The 21114-nt window shown below is 41.8% G+C and overlaps 1 protein-coding gene across 2 annotated transcripts; it reads left to right on the forward strand.

Moving 5' to 3' along the window:
- The first annotated feature begins 15957 nt into the window (after positions 1-15957).
- On the forward strand, positions 15958-20890 carry PENK (proenkephalin). 2 transcript variants are annotated; one of them, XM_037508253.2, is made up of 4 exons: positions 15958-16083; positions 16172-16262; positions 16667-16807; positions 19898-20890. In XM_037508253.2, the coding sequence occupies exons 3-4, from the start codon at positions 16670-16672 to the stop codon at positions 20558-20560; spliced, it is 801 nt and encodes a 266-aa protein (XP_037364150.1). In that variant the 5' UTR covers positions 15958-16083; positions 16172-16262; positions 16667-16669; the 3' UTR covers positions 20561-20890. The 2 variants fall into 2 exon arrangements, with proteins under 2 accessions (XP_037364150.1, XP_037364187.1); XM_037508290.2 differs by having other exon boundaries at positions 16172-16228.
- Positions 20891-21114: the final 224 nt, after the last annotated feature.

Genomic DNA, 21114 nt, shown 5'->3' on the forward strand with positions numbered 1-21114 from the left:
CAGCCTTTGCAGTGAGGGCTCGATTCCCAGCCAGCCAGGGAGATTCCCACAGGGCGCAGCAGACTTCTCCTGCCTCCCCCACTGCTCCCCTCATCAGTGTATTTCAGTCATCCATCTGCCTGTTCTGTTCCCAGCACTGTCTTTAGTGAATCCTCTCACCCTCCCGCGCCTCTGACCTATACCCCAGCTCTTGTATAAATAAAAAATAAATCTTTAAAAAAAATCATCAAGGTGGGTAAATTTGACTATATATATAAATTATTCCTCAGTGAATGTAATACTTTTTTAAAAATGAGTATTTGTTATGTTTTCTGACTTTGTAAACATCCTGTAATTTAAAAGTTCTAGTTGCAGAAGTAAAAAACAGAGTGGATAGGAACAGTATATGTAAATAACTCAAAGTCAACTGTAAAGAACCAAACAATATAATTAGCATATTGGACAAAAGATATAAAGAGATATTGTACTGAAGGAGATATACAGATGACAAACCAGCATATGAAAAGAAGTTTGGGGTTATTAGTAGTGATGCAAATTAAAACCACAAGATAAAACTACACATGCATCACAAGAAAAGCAAACAAAGTAGACACTAAACTGGTAAAGACAGATTATGATCAGTAGAATCCTATTACAATGAGGAAAAGTTCAGAATTAACTGAACTCCAATTTGTACAGAAGTCACTGGGCCTTTAAAAGGAGAATGAGAGGGTCAGAAGGGGAGTAGACAGGGGTTCAGTAGAACAGACTGGTGGACAACCACAAAAAATGGGAGGTGAGGGCAAATATTGGTCCATGTGAAACCTGTTGGGATTTGCTAAGTGGCACTGATGAAAGTTAAGCTTCCACCCTCCCACAAAGCCAGGGACTGAGAGGCACTGTCTACAGGTGTCATCTAGAACGAACAATAAACTCTTGGCAGCCTTGAATATTGAATATTCTCAAGCAGGCACTTTAAAAAAGGGTTAGGGCATCCTAGAGCTCTGACCTTGACCTGTTAAAAATAGCTACTGTTTGTTCAACCAAGGTTGAGACCTACCTAAAAGAGGACTTGCATTTCAGCAAGTTCCCCTACCTCCAGCCCCCTAAGTTAGACCATCAGATCCTACTTATAGAAATGGTATCTACAGGTGTAACACATAAATGGATGTGGTGTAAGCTAATGGACTAACATCTGAACATTAGAGCATAAGGATCTGGGTTAAGAAAGGAGTCTTTCTCAGTAGTTATAGATGTGGACAGGGAAAAAGAAAGAAAGATCTTAATAGTGAGAGTGACAGGCCTCCCTGATGGTGCAGGGGGTTAAGACACAGCACTATGGAGCTACCTGCAGCCAGTGCAGCACGAGCTCAATCCCGGGCCAGGGAGTTGACCCACATGGCGCAGCAGACCTCTCCTGTTTCACCCGCTGCTCCCCTCAGCAGTGTATTTCAGTCAGTCTCCCTGTTCTGCTCCCCACTCTGTCTTTGGTGAATCCTCTCACCCTCCACACCTCTGGCCTGTACCCCAGTTCTTGTATGCATAAATAAAGAAATCATAAAAAAAAATAGTAAGAGTGACATTGGCATCTCTGCCCAGGTTAACTGCAATATTTATAGCTAGCTCAGTGATTTTAGAACTATAAGTATCCTAGCTTGTTTTACAAATGTGTAAACTGAGGCCAAAGAAATTAAATCCTTTTTGGACTTTGAGATTTAGTAATTTAATAATTTTGTAGAGCCAACAATAGCATTCAAACTCTAGGAAGATTAGAATGTACACAGCAGGCCAGATCGGGCCAGCAACATGCAGGACTCGCCTCTCTCCCAGGAGAGCAGCACTCAGATTGTAGCTGCAAGTCCAACCACAGAGGGGAGCCAGGACAAGAGTCAGATATCTGACTTCCAAAACAGACAGGAAATCCTTATTTTTATGTAAGCTTTCTTGTTCTTAAATGCTGGACACTGATTTAAAATTTTAAAACATACTGTATGAGTCAAACAAAACACATCTTGGGCCAACATCCAACTTCTATAGATTTTGCAACATCTACTAGAAAGAACAGGGTCTGAATGAGAGCTCCTCCTGGTCAGATTTTATGGCTCCTGAAATCAGGAAAAAAAGCAGTTGCAATCAAAGCTGTGTCTAATAATTGAGCCATCTCAAATTAAATGTTCACTGCCAAGATTTATTTTGATGAAAAGCAGAAGTTACAAATCTGATCGGTTTATACCTTTGAAGATTACGGAAAATAAAAATGGCCACCAGGCCTACCCAGTAAGGAAATGACCGTCAGGATCTATTAGCAGGATATGTAGGGGACAAAGAGAACGGGTCACACCAAATGACCCCAAATTACCCCTCCACCCCACCAATGACACTCCATCATCCTCTCCTTATTCTCTCTGCTACTCTCTACAGCCGATTCTCTCAGCTCTCTTCTCTCTTCCATTGGCCACTGAGTAGTTAGAACAGAAGACACGTGAGGAGTATAGAGAAAGTCTTGTGGGCTTCAGCAGATCAGGCAATGCTCTGCTTACTCATGAAAACTAACATTTACCTACTTTTAATTGTGTTTCCAAATAACTGTAAGCACATTCCAATTTAATCCTTAAAACACTTCTATGCATGAAATGCTACAATCATTCCCTTTTGCAAATGAAGCTTAGAGAAGTTACCAACACAGTCAAGGCCACAAGCAGCAGAGCTGGAGCTGGAATCCCAATTTTTTCTTTTTTCTTTTTTTTTTTTATAGAGGCATGTTTTATTTATTTATTTATGTATTTGTTTGTTTGTTTGTTTATACATGCACTGGGTACAGTCAGAAGCGCGGGAGGGTGAGAGAATTCACCAGAGCCAGAGCAGGGAGCAGAGCAGGCAGAAGGACCGAAGTACACTGCTGAGGGGAGCAGCGGGCGGCAGGAGAGGTCTGCGCGCCATGTGGGACCCTCCTCCGGTGGCCGGGGAGCAGCCGGGGATTGAACCGGTGCTGCAGAGACTGCGGGCAGCTTTGCAACCCAGCGCTCAACCGCTGTGCCACCGGGGAGGTCCTGAATCCCAATTTTTTCAATCAACAACCTCTGGCATGCTCCTAAGCCACAGCCCTTATTACTTGCTGGTCACATGCTTTCATCCTGTTATCTTTTCTGCGCCTACTGTGTAGTCCCACACCATTTCCTCAATCTAGAACAGCAAAATATGAAATAAATTGCACATATACACAATAGATGTCTCTCCCCTTTTCATTACAATAACAGCAGTCTGTGCTGTGGGGAGGAAAAGATTCTGTGAAGGATAAAATGATGAAAATATCCCTATGACTTGTGCATTCTTTTCAAGGACCTTAAGAAACTTGGGGAAAGACTTTTGTTTTCTGACATTCTGCTGCTTGAAAATGAGTAGTGTGTTTCTTACATTTTATGCGAAAAAGCAAATGTACATGTTTGTACCTTCACATGTGGTGTGGTTGTGTGAGTGTTGTATGTGTGTGTTTATGTGTGTGTGTAATATGTTTGGTGTGTGTGTGTGATTGGTGTGAAGTATTGTGTGTGCATGTATCTCTGTAATGTAGGCTTGGTGTAAGCGAGAGTCATGTGAATGTGTGTGTGTGTGTGTGTGTGTGTGTGTATGTGTGTGTGTGTGTGACTTTCAAGGTAACACTAAGGGCAATCAATGAAGCCTTATGCTCTAATGCTCAGATGTTAGTCCATTAGCTTACACCACATTCATTTGTGTGTTAGGCCTATCATCAGGGAAATACAAATCAAAACCACAATGACATACCACCTCACACCTTTGAGAATAGCCTATAGCAAAAAGACCAGAAATAGCAAATGTTGGTGAGGATTATCGGTGAAGATATAGACAACATGTATACTGATAGACATAAACTACTGAAAGAGAATCAAAGTTGAAATTCAGAAAGAGGATAAAAGTAAAGTGCAAAACTCACTTAGAATCTTCATGCCCTTTGTTTCTAGCAATGTTCCACTTCCCAGGACTAGGGTCAAGTTTCAAGCATTCAGGGAAGTTCACCCCTGCATCATATTACTCCAGAAATTGCATTGCCTTTTGGGCAGAAAGATTTGCTCCCCATCTTTCTAGATTCCATTGCTTCATTCTTCTCCTGAATGTTACCACAACATGGAACACAGAGAGTCTGTGATGAGGATCCATCCAAGAAGTAATGACAGCCTGGGTAAGGTAGTAAGAATGGGAAAGAGAAGAGGTAACAGATTCAGGCAACATTAATATTGTAGAATTGCTAAGACTTGGTTATGGACAGAGTTAGACATTCAGGGTGATGGTGGGGTCATGGATGGATAGCAAGCAAGTGTCCACTTTGAATTTTCAGGCATCAGAGTCTGCAGTCTTAAGCCCCTAAGGCCCAAGCAACTAAAATATATTAGTAAAGAGTGCCAGTGGTCAGGAAGGCAGAGTGTATATAAACTGGAGAAATGATATGTTGCTGCCATTGCAGAAACAAGACCAGGGCTCGCACATCTTTCTGTATACAGGACAAGACAGAAATCTTGCTTACTTCACAAAATGTTTGATTTAAAATCAGGAAGATTCATTTTTAATTAACTATTAATTTTTATTTTAAAATGTAGATTGTTTACATTTAGAAACACTGCAAAGAGAACAAAGAACTGGGGGGATGAGAGGGCACTTGGACATAGCCTCTAGCTTGAGTCCTCAAAATAGATGGTGGTGCTACTCACCAAGATAAGAAAAGTCCTTTTCTTTATAGATGCTGGGTTCTTTTAAAAAAAAAAATTAAGCTAAATCTATAGTCTAGTCCAACCATCATGGAAACCCAGGATTGAAAAAGGGCCTACTTTCATCTCATCTACCTATACCTCTAATTCTTGGCCCTGGGTCTCCTTGGCGGCCTAGGGATTAAGTGTCAGCGCTATCACCCCTGCAGCCTGAGCTCCATTCCCAGCCAGGGAGCTAAATCTTATGGCACAGCAGACCTCTCCTCTCTTGCCCCCTGCTCCCCTCAGCAGTGTATTTGAGTAAATTCACCTGATCTGCTTCCCATTCTATCTCTGGTGAATCCTCTCACCTTCTGCACTTCTGGTCTACACCCCACTTCTTCTACACAAAAATGAAAAATAATAAAATGAATAAATAAACCTTAAAAATATATTAATTTTTGCCCCGCTCTACCAAGGTTCCTTGCAACTGATATACTATTACTCTATGATTACAGTAAAATCCTAACTTGCATTAGCTTCCTAGACCTTACATCTGTGTGCAACGTTGTTGGTTTAGAATGTTATTACCTCCCTTTCCCCCCTCTTTTTTGAGACTTGTCTTCTGAGATAACACAAATGAGTATGCGATTTGACATTCATCTTAAGATGAACAATGGAAAATTTGGATGCCAATCAAGTGTAGAAAAAGGTTCACATTTTTCTACGCAGTCAAATATTGCCAAACACTTCCATTTGCTTTTCAGATATAGTTCAAGCTGTGAGATTCCCCAGAGTTTTAAATTCTGATTGTTTTTTAATGGTCTTTTGAAAATTGAGTCAAAAGTGAACTTGATCTTGAAAGTGATACCTTCATTCAAAAAAACTGTTATTGAGTGCCTGTTACATGCAAGTACCTGTGCCTACACTTGAGAAAAGATGCCCTTAGAATACCACCCACAGACTAGGAGAGTAGAAATGTACTATTGATTATAATCTAAGATCAAATAATATTAGTACCTGTAAGTTTGTGTTCCTTTATTTAAAACAATACAGAACTAGTAACAAAGAGTTGGGCAATAAACTTAACATGATATCATTTGAAAGAGAGCAAAATGTATGAAATATTTATGGGTGAACTTTCTAAATTGTGTTCATCACCTATACATTTAAAACTGAAAAACATTACTGAGGAAAATTAAGGAATACTTGAATAGATTGAGAGATGTATCTTGTTCATGGATTTGAAGACATGGTTGTTAAGATTCAATTCTTGAAAAACTTATCTTCAGATTTATTCAATTAAATCAAAATTTTTGCAGGCTTTTTTTTAAATAGAAATTGATGAACTGATTCTCAAATTCATGTGGAGATATAAAGAACCAACAATGGCAAAAACAGTTACATAAAAAAGAACAAAGTGGGAGGGTTTACATTGTTTGATTTCAAAATTTAGTAAAAAGCTATTGTAATCAAGACAGCGAATGTTAGCATAAAAATCAATGTCTATCAGAGAATAAAGAATTGGGGTCTCCCCTGGTGGCACAGGTGGTTGAGCACAGCGCTTTGAAGCTGTCTGCGGCCTCTGCAGCGCAGGTTCAATCGTGGCCGGCCCGCAAGGTTCCCACATGGGATAGCAGACCTCTCCTGTCTCGCCTGCTGCTCCCCTCAGCATTGTATTTCATCAGTCTGCCTGTTCTGTTCCCTGCTCTGTCTCTGGTGATTCCTCTCACCCTCCCACACATCTGGTCTGTACCCTGGTTCTTGTATGAGTAAATAAATAAATCTTTAAAAAAAAAAAAGAATTGAACAGAAAAATGAGAATTATAAACACATTTGTGATCAATTGATTTTTGACACACTTTCCAGGATAATTCAATAAGAAGAGAATATTCTTTTAAAAAAATAATGCTGGAAACTGGATATTCATTTTGAAAAAGAAATGAAGCTCACCTTTATCACAGACACAAATATTAACTTGCTATATAAAAGATCTAAGCCTAATAACCCAAACTTAAAACTTTTAGAAAAAAATCAGTGGGTTCACCACCTTTGTGTAAGCAAAGAATTCTCAGATAAGACACACAAAAAAACATGTGTTATAAAAGAAAAAAAAAAGATAAAATGTTGTAGACTTTATCAAATTAAAAATCTTTTGCTCTTCAAAAGACATGATTAAAGAACTAAAAGGTAAGCCTAATAATGGAAGAAAGTATTCAAAATGCATACTTATGATAAAGGACTTACAGCTGCAATATACAAAGAACTCTTAAGACTCAATCACAAGAAGATGAACTACACAATAAAAATGGATAAAATACTTGAGTTGACTGATCATAGAAGATATGAATGACCAAAAAATTACATGAAAACAAACTTAACATCAGCAGTCATCAGGAAAATGCAAATTAAAATCATGAGGTGTGCTATGCATCCATTAGAATGGTGAAATTTGAAACTTAACAAAAAATGGTTTCCAGATGCCTGCCATTCAATGAAGGTGAATACAGGAGCAAGGGCAGATCTGCAGAATAGATGAAGTAGGTGAACACATGTTAAATCTGAAGTATCTGGATCACATCCACATTGTGATAGGCTCATAAAGACAGAGAAGCTGTCACTGAAGATAAAGACTTAGAAATAATTGATAAATGGTTGAAAGGTAAAAAACTGGGGTGGATAAGTTTCCCCAAGTATATAACTTGAGATGAAATGAGGCACAGGATAAAACCAAAGGGTATATTACCATGTCACAAGATGAAGAGAGAAAAGTCTAGGAGGTAGGGTAGGAGGACCAACCAAACAGGTAAGAGAAAAACAGTTTCGAGAGAATTCCTAGAAGAAGGGACTGGACAGTCATGTCCATGACTGCAGATGTGACAAGTAATGTCACTATTAAAAAGGGGTTATTGGCTTTTCATTTAAATGGTTTTTGCTAATTTTGAAAAGTATTTCACTGGAGCAGCAGAACAAAAGCAAACCGGTGGTGGAAGAAGGAATTCATAGGAGATAAAGAAAGGCCAACAAAGTTAGACTCCTCTTCAACAATCTTAATTGTGAAGACATAATGTTAGGCTAGAAGCTGGGCAGAGAAGAGGATGACTAGATAAAGACAGTGCCCTTTTACTTTATTTTATTTTATCTTTAAAGATTTATTTTTATTTATTTATACAAGCACTGGGTACAGTCAGAAGCACGGGAGGGTGAGAGAATCCACCAGAGCCAGAGCGGGGAGCAGAGCAGGGGAAAGGACCGAAGTACACTGCTGAGGGGAGCAGCGGGCAGCAGGAGAGGTCTGCGCGCCATGTGGGACCCTCCTCCAGTGGACAGGGAGCAGCCAGGGAGCAGCCGGGGATCGAACCAGCGCTGCAGAGGCTGCTTGCAGCTTCGCAACCCAGAGCTCAACTGCTGTGCCACAGGGGAGGCCTGCCCTTTTATTTTAGAAGGAAGAGAAAAATAACTTTTTTTATCCTTATGAGGGTATATGAGGACTAAAAAGCAACAGAGAGGCAAGGAATAACAGAGAGAGAGAGAGAAAGAGAGAGAGAGAGAGAGAGAGAGAGAGAAAGAGAGAGAGAGAGAGAGAAAGAGAAAGACCTCCCCTGGGTGCAAAGGCTGTTAAGCACAGCTCTGTGCAGCTGTCCGCAGCCTCTGCAGCGCCAGTTGAATCACTGCCGGCTGGCGAGCGTCCCACGTGACGCAGCAGACCTCTCCTGTCTCGCCCGCTGCACCCTTCAGCAGTGTATTTCGTCAGTCTGCCTGTTCTGTTCCCCGCTCTGTCTCTGGTGAGTCCTCTCACCCTCCCACACATCTGGCCTGTACCCCCGTTCTTGTATAAATAAATAAATAAATCTTAAAAAAAAATACGACAGAGAAAAGAATAGTGACAAACAATGGAAGTAGAAGAAGCAAGTTTTGGCACCCTATGACAGGAAGCTGAAGAAGAACATGCCTCGAAGAATGTCTACTGATTAAGGAATTAATCACTTCGTCCTCCACATGATAAAAGCTAATCTCAATAAGCTTACATGCTCCCTTATTTCCATATCTTCTCTGGGTGATATGAAATTAAAAACACAAGCACATTGTACGTGAGGAACAACATACCTGCCTCTTCCTCCATCTGTAAAGAAATATTCTTGGGGGCATGAAGCCCCTAGAGAGCTCATTTGTGGGAGCGGATATTGCAAAGGCGGAGGAGGGCTTGTAGCAGTCAGTCCAAAAACTTCATGTTGCCTGAGTGAACAGCTGCTTTCCCCCTATACTTTCCCCCAGTAACTGAGCTATCTTTCCTCCTGCTTCATCCCCACTGCCCACCTAGGGTTCCCTTCCTGTACCAGATCAATTCTCTCCTCAAACTTACTTCCACTCTGACAGCTGCCTTCACTGATAGGCTCTTCCTCTTCTCCACCTTGTCCTAGGCCTATTCACCTGTCTCCTCCACTTGTTTGATCTCTGCCTTTCCATGGAGCCTCTGAAGCCCTAGCACTATACTTTTTTTCATTCAGAGCACTGAATCCAGGGAAATAGTCTGTTTCCTTTAACCAATATCAAACACTCACTTGCTTACATTATTTTAAGATTCTTCTAAACCAACCAAATCACAGCTCCAAAAATAAAAGGTCAGAGTCATAACTATCCAAGAACTGAAGAAGACAGCATTTTGCCTTAGAAATTCAAGTTTAACAAAGCACAATAAACAGTCATTAATATAAATTGAATCCCTATATTCCACATATAAGGATTCAATTTATGTTAATGACTTTTTATTGTGCTTTGTTCACTTATATGTGAAATATAGAAAAACCAAACAAAGGGCCAGACAATTACAAAAGGTAATGCCCTTTTAGCATTGCCTCAACTGCAGAATTTATTTCCTTGGTGGATGGATGCTCTCATTTATTCATCCAATTAACAATTTCAATACTTTCTCTGCAGGTCCTGTAGGTAGGATTTGGAATTTGATTTTGGAAACAACGAAAAACAAATCAAAGTCAAGTTATTAAACCTTGAAAGCTGACCATAGGTATGAGGCACCCAGGAGGGGCCTGGGGGAAGAGGACAGGAGGGGGTGGGAAGGGGTGGAAATATTGTGGACCAGGGAGCACAGGGGAGTATGGTGATGGACAAAGGTGGCAGGAGAACTACTATGGTGACCACACCTGAGGGGAGAAATCATATGTTGTCCAAAACTTAAATAAGTAAAATAAAGTATATATACAAATTGAATGTTTACATACCATGTACATTGGTTTTCCCTCTTAATCCATGCAGCAAACCTAGTGTGTTGCTGGTTTTATTGCTCTTCTTGTACAGATGAGAAAATTAAAGTTTAAAGATTAACTTTTCAATGTTTACATACTCAACTGATAACAGATTAAAATTAGAATTTCTTGATCCTATACTTTCAAGATCAAAATAATAGTTTTCCTCAATAATTTCTTACATTTTGTTAATTTCTAGAATATCTGCTAAAAACTACCCAGGCTTACTCTTTCATCAATCTATTATAAGAGTTTTAGAGTAGATATAAGGCATATATTCCAATCTTAAAGTAATCTTCCTACTCATTTTGTGCCTCATAAATTCACTATCTCCAGAGAGATTTCCGTAAGATTCATGCACACAAAACATATTTTTATCTAAGCTCTAATACATATACACAATAAAGTAGATATCAAGAAAGTAATGATAGAGCTAGAAATGAATATCTCTAGGGCTATAGTGATTTCTTTTTATAATTTTGTGACATTTTGACTTCTTGAGTCCTTCCCATGAATATGGAGGCTATGGATCTACAAGTTAGGAATGAAGTTTCAAAGACAACTTTACCAAGTAGCTGCTATAAAGAAAGCTGTGGGTTATAGATTCTATGCAGGGCTCCCTCAACAAGTTGGTAACCTGAAATCACTGCATTTACTCAAAGATTTTGTGTTGCTCTCAAAACCTACCCAAAATTTCCCTTTTAGCATTACCTCAACTGTGGAATTTATTTCCTTGGTGGATGGATGCTGTCATTCATTCATCCAATTAACAATTTCAGTGCTTTCTCTGCAGGTCCTGTAGGTAGGATTTGGAATTTGATTTTGGAAACAATCAAAAATAAATCAAAGTCAAGTTATTAAATAAGATTTAGGTCCAAAGAAGCAACTGAATTTTTTAACATGACTATTGCTCTGGTGTGGCTATTAAATTCCTTCAAGGCAATCCGAAAAGTCATTTTTTTAAGATTTATTTATTTATTTATACAAGCACTGGGTACAGTCAGAAGTGTGGTAGGGTGAGAGGATTCACCAGAGCCAGAGCGGGGAACAGAAGAGGCAGATTGACGATATACACTGCTGAGGGGAGCAGCGGGCACAGCAGGAGAGGTCTGTGCTCCATGTGGGACCCTCACAGCGGCCTGTGATCGAACTGGCGCTGCCAAGGCTGCTGGCAGCTGGGCAGCTGGGCAGCTGGGCAGCTTCGCAGCCCAGCACTCAACCACTGCGCCACCTGGGGAGGCCCCCAAAAGTCATTTTTAAATGACTTTAAAGTCAAGTTGCTCAAGAATCCATATATTGGTTGGATCTACAGTTATATCTTCTTTTAACCTAATGAGTCACATAATATAATTTGTTTTAATCGTGGTCTAACTACCTTAATGCTAAAATGTAACTTTTCCCAGTCTAGAGCTGAAGTTCAAGTTGAAGAAACTTAGTGCAATTCTAAGTTTACAAGATGTTTGCTATGCTTAGTTTCCCCTCCTTGCTGTTTTTGTTGTTTTTCCCTCCCCTTACCCTCTCCCCCCAACACATTGACATTTTCTATTATTTAGATTCAGTTTTAGGCAATTTTTTTATCAAGTTACTTTCTCTTCCTAGTGGTTTATTTTGTTTCCTAGATTTTTGAGAGTGAGAATGTACCAGCACTCTCCTTAAAATGAGGATTTATTACACCATTAAAACATCTCCTTCCAACTCCACTTACAGTCTCTCTGTTACTGTATCTGAGCCAGTCAGAAGAATCCCTTAACAGAGATACTTCACAGTAATGTGCCAAGTTCACAAATCCTGTCTTGCATAGCATGTATTTTTTTATTACAACTGAAAACAGGCAATTTTGTCCTGCCTCTGTTTTAATGCCAAACATCTGAAAGTTAGATGTAATTTTGTGCTGAAACATCACACAATCCCCAGAATACAGAACTGCCCCGTCCCCATACTGAGATAGATTTTTAGGGGGCAGAGGGGAATTGGGCTCCATAATAAAATATATGGTTTGGGTGGCAGGAAAGGTAGGAAAGAGAAGAAGCACCTAAAGGTTGCCTTTAATTTAGGCATCTTAGACCTAAAATTAAGGAAGAGGACACAGGAAGAACTTTTTAAAATTCTTCTGAAGTTTCCCAGAACACCTCTGAAGTTTGTAAAACACCATGCAACACGAGGCTTTAAGAGTCCTTCTCCCTGAGAAAATAGTTACACTCCATTATAACTAAGGGACTGATTTCAAAGATCTATAAATAGCTCACATGACTCAACAAAAACAAAGCAAAAAATCCATAGAAAAATAGGCAGAAGAGCTAAAAAGACACGTCTCCAAAGAGGAAATACAAATGGCCAACAGGTATATGAAAAATGTTCAACATAACTTGTAATCAGGGAAATGCAAATAAAAACCACAATGAGATATCACCTCACACTAGTGAGAATGTCACATATTAAAAGACAACAACAACAACAAGTGCTGGCAAGGATGTAGAGAGAAACGAACCCTCTTACACCTCTGGTGGGAATGCAAACTGGTCCAACCACTATGGAAAGCTATGTGGAGCTACCATATGACCCAGCAATTCCATGCCTAGGAATCTACCCAAAGGTCACAAAAACATTAATTTGAAAGGAAACCTGCACTCCTGTGTTTATTTCAGCACTATTTGCAATAGCTAAGATATGGAAACAAATTAAATGCCCAAAAACACATGACTGGATCAAAAACATGTGGTATATATACACAATGGAATACTATTCAGCAATCAAAAAAGATAAATTCATGCATTCACAGCAACATGGATGGAGCTAGAAGGGATTACACTCAGTGAAATGTCATGAGGAAAGAGTAAAATATTGGGTGGTTTCACTTATTGGAGGAACATAGGGAAACCAAACAAGGGATCAGTTAAAAAAACAAAAAAGACAAACTGTCAGGCAAACTATAAATCAGAAACATTCAGGTGGGGAGGGGAAGGGAGAGAGATCAAAACAGAGGAGGGAAGAACACAGGAGACTATGGTGAAAGTTCACGGTGTCTTGATGATGGAAATTTTATGGGGATTACACCTGAAAGCAGAATGAACAATGGTGTAAAAAATATATAAATTAAAAATTAAAAAAGAGTCCTGGGCCCTGGAATGGATCCCTTTTGTCTAACATTTGGGATCCTAAGATCAAAAAAGATGAGGTCTTGCTCCTGACCTAAGAATCACAATTGTCTAGATTTGATGCTATAAGAGAAGCTTCCGTTCTCCAAGTCTCATTTCTGGAGCAGCTTTTTTTGCAAGATCTATTAATTCTTGACAAATATTTAAAGTATCATGAAAGGATAAATTCCTCACAACCCACTGCCTCCATAGTGCCGGTTCGATACCCGGCCACCAGCCAGGGTCCCACATGGCCCGCAGACCTCTCCTGCCGCACCCGCTGCTCCCCTCAGCAGTGTATTTCGTCAGTCTGCCTGTTCTGTTCCCCACTCTGGCTCTGGTGAATTCTCTCACCCTTCTGTGCTTCTGACTGTACCCAGTGGTTGTATAAATAAATAAGTAAATCTTTAAAACATATATATTTATAAAAAGCAGTGAATCAGAAATGTATGCCTTTGGGGCTGGAGGAGTGTGAGCTGGGAAGAGATCAGTCCTTTTTGAGGTATCCAAATTAAGCTCCGCATCCCACCACCTCATTCAACCCTTCAGTTAGTCGGCAACACATTTATTCACCACTGACAATGTTCCCAGCATCTGGGTGGGCGCTGGGGCACTAGGTATCTTTGCACCGTCCCTAAAAATAGCCCTTTTCCCCTTTCTTTTTCTATCCCGTCAGTTTACTGGACATCAAGAGAAACTAAGTCAGAGTGGACATCAATTGTTTCAATAGAAAAAAAACAACCCTGAGGTAGAAGCCTCAGAGGGGATCTCCCTAAAGAGGCGGGGCGGGGGCGGGGGGACACCTAATTCTGCCATGTCTGGGCTGGTCACCTGCCTCCTCTGAGCCTCTGCTTCTCCCCGCTACAGTGTGAGGGTTGGGTTAAACTATCCCCAAGATCTCGTCCAGCCTTAAGTTTCTACTTTGCCAAGATCCTAAGGAGTCCTTCTCTGCACAGCACTGCGTACCCTAAGGAAGCACCATAGAGTGTGGTCATTACACACATGCACGCACACACATGTACACACACGCACGCACGCACGCACGCACGCACGCGCACGTCCCTGATCATGTGTTGAAAGTTCTCAGTGTCCCAGCTGTGCAAGTGCTAGATTTAGCGAGTTTTCTTTTTCTTCTTGGTAGGGTTTGTTTGTGCACTGCCTTATCAGAGCGCTGCAGTGTAGTAAGTTGCCTTTACAGAGCCTGGATAACAGGGGGGAATCTCCTGTACAGACATGTAAGTTCTGGTTTTGGTTGGGGAGAGGGTAAGCAACAGGAGATGACACCACCAGGCCCCAGATGTGAAGAACCTAAAATGTCTAAGGGAAAACATGTTTTCCTGGCAAGTGGCCATACTGGCTCCTTAGGGCTTTGTGGAGCATTCTGCCACCTCAGCCTAGACCTCGAGTTTTCCGGCAGGGTTGCCCCTGCTGTGGAGGCCAGGACTGAGCCCTGGCCGCTGTAGTTGTGGCGTCGGGAGCCTAGAGACCGGGCCCCATGCGCGGCCAACCTACGCAGGAGAGAGCTGCCCTCTAGCGACCAATATGGGACATGCAGCACGGCTCAAGCTTCGGACGAGAGCCCTGTGGCTGCAGATCCCCACAAATGCTAAAGTGGTGGCCGGTCCTTCGCAGGGAGTGCTTACGGTTGGGAAAGCCTGAGAATCTCGTCTGTGGGCTCTGCGACTATTTGTGGTTTCCCTCTAAAGTCTTGAGAGATAGCTACATAGATGGGTGGATAAACAATAGATTGCCTACTAGGTAATGACAGGTAACCCGAGAGATATTTAGAAAAACGTTTTTAGGGCTTGCTATTTTCCAGACACAAGGTTAGTGCGTTTGTCCATTATTTCATTTACTTGACTCTGAACCTCTCTGAAAGGCACGTTATCTCTGTCCCTATTTTCCAACTGGGAGAGCTCTGAGGTTTCAAACAAGGTAAGTAACTTGCCTCTGGGCAATCTTCAGCAGAGCTAGCAAGTCGCTTCAATCTTCACCATGGGCTTTAAGCCCTTTCCCAGCTGATGGAGGGCCAACTGCACGCCTCCAGCGTCCTGAGCACTGCGTCCGTCCTTAGTCACCCCCTGGCCACTACACCCTGGGCCAACGACATCACACCCCCCATCCTCCCTCACTGGTCAAACACCCCCAGGACATCCTGGCAAGTGCGCTTGAGACAGCGGGTTCCCGACGTGGAGGCCTGGGGAGCTGGGTAAAGGCTGATCCCCTTCCGCAGTGACAGAACAACACGCAGTCCCTGGAGGAGTGATGCTCCAGAAACTTTACCTTAGTCCATATTTGCCAGGGAGTTCACTAACGCAAAAGGAGATAGCTCTGTCCCGATGGGTTAAAGCCCTCGGAAAGCGTAAACCATTCATTCTTTAAGGGAACTAAGTGCCCACTACACTGTTAGCTGCTCCAGCAACGAATTCGGGATGCAGTAAGGGAGAGTTGTGGGAGGGGTGAGGAGTGAATAGGAGACAGTCCGGGCTTCTATATGGTACCCCGAGCAGGGGTACCCCGGGAGGAGAAAAGGGGCAGGTTCACCAGCTCGAAGAGTCTGCAGCACCTTCCAGAAATCCAAATTAGTCTATCTGCCCCTCCTAACGCCCCAACCTTGGCTCTCTCCCTGAAGCCAGCATCCCAGCGGACGCAATTTCGGTGACTTTACGCGGGGAACTGGGTCTCATCCCACTCTCACCAAATTTCCTAACTGCTTTGGTGTGTCACCCTGCCATGAGGTGAACCACGAAGCTCCCCGTCCCCGTTTTGCCCCCCCCCTTCCTTCTCGCCAGTGCTTGGGTCGGGACGGACCCCTCCCGCCAAGGCGTCGGCGAGGGGCTGGCGTATGCCCTGCGTCAGCTGCAGTCAGCCGGCGATTGGGGCGCGCTCGCCTACTTCGGTTTGGGGCTAATTATAAAGTAGCTCCAGCAGCCACCAGCCCCGGGACCGCACGGCGAGGCAGGCGTGCTCAGCCCCGCGGCCCTGCAGACTCGGAGGACCCAGACGGTAAGTGCGGCCAGCCGCGCCCGCCCTCGCCCCTGCGGATCCCCCCCGACGCCCGCTCCGCGCACACCTGCCTTGCTTTCCCTTCCAGTGTCGCGCCTGGGACGCGGTTTCACCGACCAGCCCGCGTCATCCCAGCGCAGTCAACGTGAGTGAACTTGCCCAAAGATCGCCTTTGTTTCGTGAGTGTGGGGTCTTTCGTCTGCCCTGTTTTGCTCGGTGTTTCATTGCATGGAATTCCCCAACTTTCGTCCGGCCACAGTCTGTCGCCGGGCCAATGTGGCACCTCTCCAGGCTCCCTCTCTCTCGAATTTGGTCTCGGGGGTTGCCTCCAGAATCCTAACCCAGTCAGCGGACTTTCAGAAAGAGAGTCGGGTGTCTAGGTCAGTCCCAGGCGCAGGCGACAGTGACAACTCGGGAGCCGCAATATTATCGCAGCCATTCCCCAACCACCCCCTACCCCCCGCCCAGTCTTCCGAAATGGCATGGACGAAACTCTTGCTGGGGCCGCCCGAGCAAGGGGTTCTTCTAAGGGACCCGCTCTGCACCTGAGCAGACTTGTAGCGCGTTTCCCTTTTCCACGCAGCCCATGGCGCGATTCCTGAGACTCTGCACTTGGCTGCTGGCTCTCGTCCCCGGGCTCCTGGCGACCGTGCAGGCAGAATGCAGCCAGGACTGCGCGACTTGCAGCTACCGCCTGGCGCGCCTGACAGACATCAACCCCCTGGTGAGTGTTACTCGTGGTGGGTGAGCCGGCAGCTGCGGCGCCCGCTGACAGCCAGAAGCCCGCCGCGCGGCGTATTTTGTGGTCACCATGACTCGGACCCCTTGCGACACAGCTGTCCCGACAGCTCCCCGAACACCGCCCGAGGTCCTGCTCTAGGTCTCAACTTGGGGGACCCGCGACTGTCTAGGGAAGGGAAGGGCTACATTGTCTCCATACAAACCAAGTTTAACGGCAAGGATGCGGGAGCCCAGATGTGCTCTCTTCAGCACCTCGGAGAGCACTGGACGTGGCCTCACCTGTACCGGGTTGATTAATTTCTCGGGACTCCAACCTATAACCTCTTACCAAGGGCCCCTTCCGCACAGAAGACTCCTTGCATCCTTGGCGCAAATAATGTCCTATTAGTGACATTTTGTCGCCTTTCTTGGAGTCCTGACTCTCGAGTGCTCACTCACCTGTGGATAAGAGAGAATAACCCACTGGGAAACAGTGAAGGGAAAGAGAGGAAGGGGGAAGCACAGTACACACCTGGGAATGAAGTAATCAGCAACTATCTTACTGGCCAGTGAGCTGGAAATCAACTTCTGTCTTGTCTTGAATGTACTTTTGTAAGACTTACCCAGACAGCAGTTGAATTTGGCTATACAAAAGTACAGGAGAGGGGACCAGTGTCAAAAGAGGAACCAATAATGCATAGATATAACACCACAAGAGAGCTGGGGGGGAGGGTGCTAAGCTGAAGACAAAAGAACTCTTTCTAATCATAGTGCTTGTGCTCTTGAATTGTTTCTGGTCCTCTGTTGAATCAGAATCTGAGTCCGGGATCCAAGAAGCTTCATTTTGACTAACTCCCCCAAGGATTCCTCTATATTTGTCCTCTTAATTTGTTGAAATTCTGGGATAACTTTAAGAACTCAGAGAATAATTTATTCATTTAAGGAGCTAAGTTCTTCACTGAAGCCTTTGAAGAAATTTGGTAAGTAGAGGCATAAAATGGGAACTAAAGTTTTAGCAAGGAGTCCCTAAAACCCAAGTCATATATTTCAAGTTAAGTGTTTGTTTCATTTCAATTAGCCTATCCACTTTATATGATATGTGCAGGTCCTAACATGGACTTTAAGAGAAGACACATAGCAGGGCTATATATTTAAACTATGATGGGAAAAATATTGCATCTTAAATATGGGTAACAATGACTTCATCTCTTTTCTGATTCACTTTGGGTTCTATTTAACTGATTTGTTTTATTTTTGGCTTACTTTTAAGGCTGTTATTTTCTCTGTAACAAAAAGGTTTTTTAACAACTACATTACTAGAATTACAACAGTTTGGAAATTTTAGCGCAGATGTAAAAAGATGAGAAATGAGGCTGCCTAACCGAAAATATGAAGTAAAATAAATGAAACAAATATTTATTGTTTCTACCATGCAAGAGACTCTTGTCCTTGGTTCTGTGTCAGTTGCAACGATAGGCAGACAAATCATGACTGATGTCCAAACTGAGTTTACCACCTAATATGATTTTGATCATAAAACACTCAGTGCAATAAATACTACAAACGATCCACAAACTGCTACAAGAACATATTACGCCACTTCTTTAACATGAATGTATTATTCTAAATATTTGTCATTATTTTGAAGGAATCTTAAAACATTAAAAAGCCATTTAGTCATAGCATATAAAATGTCCAACATCAATTTTGACTGATCATCTAAATTTTATTTTAGAATGGAAATATTATTAACACCTGGACATCTTAAGTTTTTAATGAATTCTGATTGTTTAATGAATATCAAGAATAAAACAGGACCATTTCAAGACAATCAGTTTTAGGCTTTCTTATATGTATATATTAATTTTTTAAAACTTAAGACATATTTATGAGTTATTTAAACATGTACCCTAAAGAAATGTGTTGCACTAATTAAATGTTTTCTTTAATTGTGAAAATAATGTGATTATTTCATTTAATATACCAACATATTTTTTAAGTACAAGGAAGGGTCTGGTTTACCTGTTCTTAATTAAAGGTTGGTAATCTGGGGATATAAAAAAAATGTTAGGAAATATTATTTGGATTTTATAAATGTTCATGTAATATTAGTACTCTTTTTATCATACCCAACTTATCCATTAAGTAGAAAAGAGTATAACAAGGTTACTATTCTATACAGTTTAATACTTATAATGATTAAAATCTAATTACTATATAATAAAATAAAGTTGTATACTATCCCTATTTTGTCAAATAATTTAACTTCCATTGGAAAATACTTTTTGTATATTGATAAATATTAAGAAAAGAAAAATGAATAATCTGAAGCTTTGCATATGTGTAATTTATATGACTTCATCAGTACAAACATTTGGTTCAAGATGATTAAACTTGTTTTAATCAATCAAGGGAGAAAAAGTGAAATATCTCTACTTCCAACAGTCAATGTGTCATAATCCAAATAATTTTAACAGAATTTAAACTGAAGTTTTAGAATGTCTTCTTTTTAAATTTATTTTGAAATTGTTGTTTTTCTCTCAAGATTTAAGGTATTAGCAGGAGTACTGAGTACTATTCTGGGTAAAATATCACCACAAGAAAGCAAACAAACCTTAATACCTTATATTATTAATATTGATTTTAGCTGCAAGTCAAGAAGATAAAAGGAATTTGAGACAATATTCCTAGTTAGATAAGGAGAAATGTTTTCCTGTTGTCTAGAAAAACCTCAAACAAAATGAAATCAGCCATGGAAAAATTATCAGTGAAATCAGATTGTGCAAACAGGCAATCTAGGTTAAAATTGGGTGGATGGAAAAAGCTTTCATCATATTGAAAAGGCACCATATATACAATTTGTTAAAATATAAAGAAAAATAAAAATTTCATTGCATTTTTTTTCTCCATCATTTTGCCTTTCAATTTCCATTTCATTTGCTTGTTCGGTATGACCAAAAGTTACATTAGGAAAATAGAGATGACCTTATTATAGAGGAGATTCCTTATCAGAGCCATTTGTGATGTACAAAAATGTGTCAATGTAGTGAAACCACACGTCTCTTTTTATCATTGAATCAAATTCTTTTCGCAGGCTTGCACCCTGGAATGTGAAGGGAAACTGCCTTCTCTCAAAACCTGGGAAGCCTGCAAAGAACTCCTGCAGCTGACCAAACTGGAGCTTCCTCAAGATGGCACCAGCGCCCTCAGGGAGAGCAGCAAGCAGGAGGAGAACCACCTACTCGCCAAAAAGTATGGGGGCTTCATGAAAAGGTATGGCGGCTTCATGAAGAAAATGGACGAGCTTTATCCTGTGGAGCCGGAAGATGAGGGAAATGGAGGAGAAATCATTGCCAAGAGATATGGGGGCTTCATGAAGAAGGATGCAGAGGAGGATGACACTCGGGGCAACTCCTCAGACCTGCTGAAAGAGCTTCTGGGAACCGGAGACAATCAAGACAGCAGCCACCACCAGGAGGGCAGTGAGGATGAAGAAGTGAACAAGAGATACGGGGGCTTCATGCGAAGCTTAAAGAGAAGCCCCCAACTGGAAGATGAAGCCAAAGAGCTGCAGAAACGATATGGGGGGTTCATGCGCAGGGTAGGTCGCCCAGAGTGGTGGATGGACTACCAGAAGAGGTACGGGGGCTTCCTGAAGCGCTTCGCTGATACTCTGCCCTCTGATGAAGAAGGTGAAGGTTACTCAAAAGAAGTTCCTGAAATGGAGAAAAGATATGGAGGGTTTATGAGATTTTAATACCTTCACCCATCGGTGACGCCACGCCCCAGCAACTGTTCCTCTAACCCCCAGTGAGAGACTGCTTTGTAGGTTGTGTTTTCTTGTCATGTGTTGCTTGCATTGTATAATTGATTTTATTGTCTAGATAACTAACTATACAACCTGAAAGTATCATTTCAGGTTCCATGTTCTTTTGAGAGTCTTAAACTCGGTATTGGTCTAGTGCCATTAACTTGTTTTCAGGCTAAGATATTTTTTGTTCACGAGTTCTTTCTTTTTGACAACACATCGATAAAAATGCTTACTTGTACATAGATATAATAAATCCTCTTCCCCAACTGCATAACATTCTTGCAAGTCTCTTCTTCTCCAAGGCCGTCAATTTGCCTTTTGGTTTCCACAGCAAATCCTAAACTCAGACTCAGAGAAAGCATGTCCTTTTAACAGTTCATCACTGGCCACATTCCCTTCCCTAAACTGAGGCTACAGAAATATTTTTAATTTAATTCCCCATCTAGGAAGTTATAGAGAATAAAAACATGGCAATGAAATAAAATTTATTTCCATCCCAA

The sequence above is a fragment of the Talpa occidentalis genome, unplaced genomic scaffold (genome assembly GCF_014898055.3).
Source record: "Talpa occidentalis isolate TD23 unplaced genomic scaffold, MPIMG_talOcc4v2.1, whole genome shotgun sequence".
Taxonomy (NCBI): domain Eukaryota; kingdom Metazoa; phylum Chordata; class Mammalia; order Eulipotyphla; family Talpidae; genus Talpa; species Talpa occidentalis.